This window comes from Vulpes vulpes, chromosome 10, assembly GCF_048418805.1.
Source record: "Vulpes vulpes isolate BD-2025 chromosome 10, VulVul3, whole genome shotgun sequence".
NCBI lineage: Eukaryota > Metazoa > Chordata > Mammalia > Carnivora > Canidae > Vulpes > Vulpes vulpes.
In genome coordinates this window covers 55,258,372-55,265,573 of record NC_132789.1, presented here as the reverse complement: position 1 = coordinate 55,265,573, position 7,202 = coordinate 55,258,372, and the positions used below count along the sequence as shown (strand labels likewise).

Below are 7,202 nucleotides of genomic sequence, written 5' to 3'. Positions count from 1 at the left end.
CTCAGTTTCTATTTTCTGAAATATATTGCGGAAAGTTGGCACCATTTCTTTGTTAAATGTTTGATAGAACTCACCAGTAAAATCATATGACCTTGTTGATTATATTTTTAAAAGGTTATTAATTATTGATTTCCTTTTTTATATAGTTATAAATTCTAGATACATAGCTATAGTTTATGTATATATGCATATATATATATATATTCCGATTATCTATTCCTATTTCTCCTTGTGTGGATTATAGTTTGTGCCTTTTGAGGACTTTGTTCATTTCATCTACATTATTAAATTTGTGGGCACAAACTTAGAGAGTTTCTTTACTATCTTTTTAATGTCCACCTATGTCTTCTCTCTCTGTTTTTTTTTTTTTTTTCACTTGGTTAGCCTGGCTAGAGGTTTACTAATTTTTAAAATATTTTTGAAGAACTAGCTTTTGTTTCATTGATTTTCTCTATTTTTTCTGTTTTCAATTTCATTGACTTCTGCTCTAAATTTTATTATTTTTTTCTGCTCTTTTAGGCTTAAATTGTTCTTTCTCCAGATTTCCTAAAGTATAGAATTATATAATTAATTTTATATGTTTATTATTTTCTAATAGATGCACTTAATGCTATAAGCCTCCTTCTAAATACTGATTTTGCCACATCTCTCAAGTTTTGATGAGGTATATTTTCATTTTTATTCAGTTTAAAATGTTTTTTTTTTTAATATCATGAGACTGCTTTGTAGAATAGAAGTGTGTTAAGTTCCAAACATTTGGGAATCTTCCAGTTGTCTTTCTGTTTTTGATTTCTACTTGAATTTCAACGTAGTCTGATAACAATTTGTATTATTTTTATTATTTTTTTTACATTTCAAAAATTTAAATTAAATTTGCCAACACAGTATAACACCCAGTGCTCATCCCATCAAGTGCCCTCCTCAGTGCTGTCACCGAGCTACCCCAGCGCCCCCCCACCTCTCCTTCCACAACCCTTTGTTTGTTTCCCAGAGTTAGGAGTCTCTCATGGTTTGTCTCCCTCTCTGATTTTTCCCACTCAGTTCCCCTCCTTTCCCTAATAGTTCTTTTCAGTATTTGTTATAGTCCATGTATGAGTGAAACCATTTGGTGATTGTCCTCCTCCAGTTGATTGATTTTTATTCTTTTAAACTTTGTTAAGGTGTGTTTTATGGTCAAGAGTGACCAGAATATGGTTTATCTTGGTGAATAATGTGCTATGCAAGTTCAGGAAGAATGTTTGTTGTGTTGTTGGATGGAATATATAAATGTCAAATAAATTCAGTTTATTGATAGTGCTACTTAGGTAAACTCTATCTTTACCAATTTTCTGTTTGCCTAATCTATCAGCTACTGAAAAAGAGATGTTTAGCTTAAATATAATATATAATTATATATATATACTAACTATAATAATATAAGTGGATTTCTTTTGTTCTCACTCTTTGCAGTTCTCTAGGTTCTTGCCTCATATGTTCTTAGGCCCAACACATTAATATTGTTAGTTTTAAGTTTGGAAAGCATCCTGTTAGAAAATTATATGAAATTATAAAATATTACAATTATGAAAAAACTTAATGGAAATATATAAATTGTATTATTTGGTTTACCTTAAAAAAAGGAAATAAATGACTCAACTTTAAAATTCATGTGGAAATGCCAAGGGACCCAGAATACTTAAAATTGGAGGATTCTAACTCCCTGATTCCAAAGCCTACTACAAAGATACAATAATGAAGACTGTGTGGTACTGGCATGAGAATAGACCAATAGAGTTAGAATTAAGCATCCAGAAATAAATCCTTATATTTATGGTTTAATATTCAACAAGAGTGCTGAATAATTCACTGTAGGCAAGAATAGTCTCAACAAATGGGTATCCACATGCAAAAGAATGAAGTTGGATCTCTCTGTATATAAAAATTATTTCAAGATGGTCAGTCAATAATCTTAAATGTAAGAGATAAAGCTGTAAAACTCTCTGAAGAAAATAGGCATAAATATTTGTGATGTGGGTAAGGCAGTGACTTCTTTACTGAAAGAACAAGAGACACAAATAAATTGGACTTCATCAAAATAAAAAAAACTTCCATGTTGCAAACGACACCTCCAAGAAAAGTGACAAGCAACCCACAGAATGAGAAAATTTTTGCAAATCATTTCTCTGATAAGACACCTGCATCTAGGATATTTTAAAAACTCTTAAAACTCAACAGCAATAAGAAATAAGAACTAAGTCAATTAAAAATGGGGCAAAAAATTAGAACTGACATTTCTTCAAAGAAGATTCATGAATGTCCAGTAGTTACATGAAGGGATACTTAATATAAGTGATTAGGAAAATGCAAATCAAAACCATAGTGAGCTACTACTTTATAATGTCTAAGTTAGCATAAAAGAAAAAAAGAAAGAAAAAGAAAAAAAGAGACAGGAAAGGAGAGAATAGCAAGTGTGGCTGGGATGCAGAGAATTTGAAACTCTAATAACTGCTGGTGGCATTATAAAATAGTATAGCAACTTTGGAACACAGTCCAGAAATTCTTTGAAAGAGTTATCACAGGATGCCTGGGTGGTTCAGCAGTTGAGCGTCTGCCTTTGGCTCAGGTCATGATCCCAGGGTCCAGGGATCGAGTCCCACATCCGGCTCCATGCAGGGAGCTTCTCCCTCTGCCTGTGTCTATGCCTCTCTCTCTGTGTCTCTCATGAATAAATAAATAAAATCTTAAAAAAATAAGCCACCCAGCCTGTGGTGTTTTGTCATGGCCACCTATGCAGACTAGTACACATCCAGGAGAAATGAATGTCTATGTTTGCACAAAAATGTGTACATGAATATTCATAACCTTATTCATATCAGCCAAAAAAATGGGAACAGCTTAAATGTCTATGAGTTAATGAATGTGTAGACAAAATATGGCATATCGGTACAGTTGAATATTATTTGACAATAAGAGGAATAAAGTACTCTTCACTGCTATAACATGGTTGAATTGTTTGTGGATGGACATTATGCTAAGTGGAAGCAGCCAGCTACTAAAAGCCACGCAGTGCATAATCCCACTTTTTTGAAATGCCCAGAATAGGCAAAACTCATAGGAATAGAAAGTAAATTAGTGGTTTCCCAGGGATGAAGGGAGAGGGTAGTAGGGAGTGACTGCTAATTGGTATGGGATTTCTTTTTGAGGTTATGAAAATATTGTAAAATTATTAGTGGTAATAGTTGCACAGTTATGTGAATAAACTAAAAACACTGAATTGTCTACTTTTAAAGGGTGAATTTTATGGTATATAAACTGTATTTCAATCAAGTTGTTACAAAACAAAACAAAAAAGGTTAGAAAAGTTTATTTCCATCACTGGATTGTGTCTCTCTGAGGACAGGAAAGGATTATTGCTAAAATGGATTATTCTAAAGGCTAGTACAGTACCAGGATAGAATTTTATATTCCTTGTTCTTTTTAATACACATATATTCCAATTGTAAATGTGTGAACATATTCAAAAGAGATTTATCTATATTGAATATAAAATTTTTTCAGCAAAGCAATGATAATTATACTTGTGTTATAACATGTCTTATTGCCATCTAATATTCAGTTTGGTTGATTTGCACCAAGGGGGGTTTTGTAAAGAAAAGGAATGTGGATGTGGTTTCACTCTGTGTTATTGTGGAGTTTAGAAGTCCCTAATTTTTTTTTAAGAGAAGGAATGGTGGCGGGGGGGAGGGGGGAAGAGAAGGAATGGGGGAGAGAGAATCTTTAGTAGGCTCCACACCCAGTACAGAGCCTGATGTGGGGCTGGATCTCACAACCCTGAAATCATGACCTGAGCCGAAATCAAGAGTCGGACACTTTACTGACTGAGCCACACAGGTGTCCCATAGGGGTCCCTAAATTTGAACGCAGTGGTTCCCAGAACTCTCTCTGTATTATAACTTCCTGGGGAGCTTTGCAGAATATCTGGGGTGCCTACACCCCACCCCCAAATCTGAGTCAATTAGTTGAGAACCACTGCTTGAGCGGAGGTAGGGGTCTTTAGAACTACATGGGGTTGTGATTACTGGGAGCCCACAGAGAATCTGCTGTAAATCATGGCTTTCCAACTTTAGTGTGTATAACTCATGGGGATGAAATGCACATTCTATTTTAATAGGCCTGAGACTGAGATCCTACCTTCTAAGAAGATCACCAGTGATGCCTAGGGAATGATCCCCAAATCAGATTTTCAGTGATTAAGGTTGTACATTTGAAAATGTGCAGGAGTGAAAGCATGGTTAGTAAGAAGAACACGAAATAAAGGAGTTACATTATTTGACGAGAGGATTGATGAGGAGAAGGAAGCAGATAATTTCTTAAGGCCTTGACTTTCATCTTGGTGAGGCTCTTCCATTGATTTGATTATCATTGAATGGTTGGCCCAACCACGTTAGGTTGACCTCACATTTTTCTAGAAGTTTTTTCATTTTCATCAGAAGGACATATAAAATATAGATTGTTTTGGAGTTTGCATAATTTCTTTAGATATTGTCCTGACTGTCAATAGGGTGACAAGGGTGACAAAAATCCAGTGAGGAAATATAAACAAATGTATTTTCTTTATTTAAATAGACAGTATTGACATTTTTGTTCTAGGCGTGATGTTGGGTTCTAGAACTATAGAAATTAATAAAGCATAGGCCCTGCTCTTGAAAAACTAACCGTCTGTGAAGGATGGGAGGCATGTAGGACAGATCTGTGAACAGCTAACTATAACACAAGAAGAAAATGAATCACGTGTTCAGTAGAAGAACACACAACATGCTATGGAAGAGGCAGTTAATTTCACCTGGGGAAACACTTCATCGATGACCTGGTATTTAGAATTTTGAAATGCCTCCTTCAAAATGTTCACGTTTATTTTCTAGTTTCTCAACTGTTCACTGACAGGAGACTCACGGCATTGATCTCATCTGGGAATAACACACATCACGGACCAATTTTTAGGAACCTCCCAGAATTTTCTTCAAGGCAGCCTTCATTTCTTTATTCCGGAGGCTGTAGATCATGGGGTTGAAAAAAGGGGTCAAAACTGAGTAGAATAGAGTCGTGAACTTCTGCATTCCCTCTGCTTGTCCTGACCCTGGGCTCACATATGTCATCATGACGGAACCATAGAACAGAAACACGACAGCCAGATGCGAGCAGCAGGTAGAAAAGGCCTTCTTCCGGCCAGCTCTGGAGGGCACCTGCACTACAGCCCGCACCACCAGGCTGTAGGAGCCGATTATGTACAGGAAGGTGGCAAAGATGAGGAGAGAACTCATGGTGCCACAGATGAGAACAGTCCCTGGGATTGGGACACAGGCTGAAGCCAAGGCCAGCAGAGGACCCAGGTCACACAGAAAGTCATCAATTACATTCGGGCCGCAAAATGGTAGCTGGGTCACCAGTATCACGGGGATCAGAAACCAGAGAAAACCATAAACCCAGCAAAAGATGACCAGACGGACGCAGAACTTAATAGTCATGACAGTGGGATAGTGCAGGGGGCGGCAGATGGCAAGGAAGCGGTCATAGGCCATGATGGACAGAAACAAGCATTCGGTCGTGCCCAGGGAGAAGAAGAAGTACAACTGGAGCAGGCACCGATCGAAGGAGATGGTTTTGGTCTGGGAGAGGAGGTTGGCCAGCATGTTGGGCACATCGGAGTTGACGTAGCAGATCTCCAGGAAGGAGAAGTTAGCCAGCAGGACGTACATCGGGGTGTGAAGCCGGCGGTCCCCGTGCACCGCACACACGATGGCCATGTTTCCAAGGAGCGTCAGCGTGTAGGTCACAAAGAATATAGAGAAGAGGAGGAACTGGACTTCCCGGCGGCAAGGGAAGCCCAGGAGGACGAAGTCCTGCCCGCTGCGGGAAGCGTTTCTGGTCTCTGAGGTCATTGCCCTCGAGCCCGGGAGGCTCGCAGCAGAGGCTTCACGTACCAGCTGCTCCCCAGGAGGCCACACATTGTCTTGATCATTGGGGGAGGGCCTGGACCCAGGGGCCCCTGTTCCTAGGCTTCCCCTGGCTGGGGCTCCCCGGGGTGCCAGGGCACGAGCTTGGACATATTACAGTTCTGGCTTTGCTTCTGCCCCAGGAGAGGACTTCCGCTCTGAGACCAGGTTCCTTTCTCTGTAAAATATAGATAATCATACCTCCACAGCAAGGGGGACATAAAAATTGCATAAAATCATGTACCCAAGCACAGTTTAAAAATCATAGGATGCTACAGAAACATAAGCTGCTGTAAAGCATCCAGGACTGGTTATGCTAGATGTCATACCCCTCTGTTAGCTTCATAAATTACACTGATCGCAAAGTGCAAAAGAATATTTTTCCTTGTGGAATTTTAGCCACGTGACGGGCTAAGTCCAGGTCGTATGTGTGTGTTCGTGTGTGAGCACACGTACACGCGTATGAGGAAGAGGTGCTTCTCAGTCCTCTCAGGCCACACTGAAAGCAGGTCCCTTGCAGGCTTCTTTTTAAGACTTTTTTTGCCTGTCAAACACACCAGAGCTCCCCCTTTTTTCTTAATGGACTGTGTTCTTTGGTGAGGTCACCGTTGCAGGCTTAAGTGACAGGGTCATTTTCCTGATGGCTACACCGCGCTTTGTATTAAGGCCACACCTACTTTTGAACCTGCGAAACCTCCCCCATGGTCCCTACCCATGGCTGGCTCTTCTGTGGGATTTCCGGGGGAATGAGGATCAATCTGTACGCAAGCGATCGTAACAGGGAAGCACCAACAAATACCACTTCAAAATAGGCAGACTTCTGGAAACCCGCGCCCTTTCTCCCTCTGGTATTCCTGGATTTTGTGCTTTATTCAGCCCTGGAGAAAGCCTGACTCTTTTTTTGGATACAGGGGAAAAGATGGAGGCTTATCTAAATTTTAGGCCTTAACCTAGGCCAAGTTGAACCCAGAAGAATTTTGGAATATGGGTGTATCATCCTTGTTTTGCCTTTTTCCTCCTTTCCCACTTAAATGCTCTATTCACTTTTTCTTAACAACACCAGTTCTCTGGGGGAAAATCCAGTAAACTCCTGCATGAACCAAACCCCAAACATCTGTGAAAACTTTAGTAATTTTCGCTTTTTCCGTGTTCTGTACGCAAGGGCACGTGAACAGATGGCACACACGTCAAGTGTGTAGACCCAGGATGAGTCGCAGGCATGCAGGCCCC

At 39.6% G+C, this 7,202-nt stretch overlaps 1 protein-coding gene across 1 annotated transcript; it reads right to left on the bottom strand.

Moving 5' to 3' along the window:
- Positions 1–4,976: 4,976 nt before the first annotated feature.
- On the bottom strand, positions 4,977–5,918 carry LOC112915009 (olfactory receptor 11H6-like). Its single transcript, XM_025992308.2, has one exon. The coding sequence runs from the start codon at positions 5,916–5,918 to the stop codon at positions 4,977–4,979; it is 942 nt and encodes a 313-aa protein (XP_025848093.2).
- Positions 5,919–7,202: the final 1,284 nt, after the last annotated feature.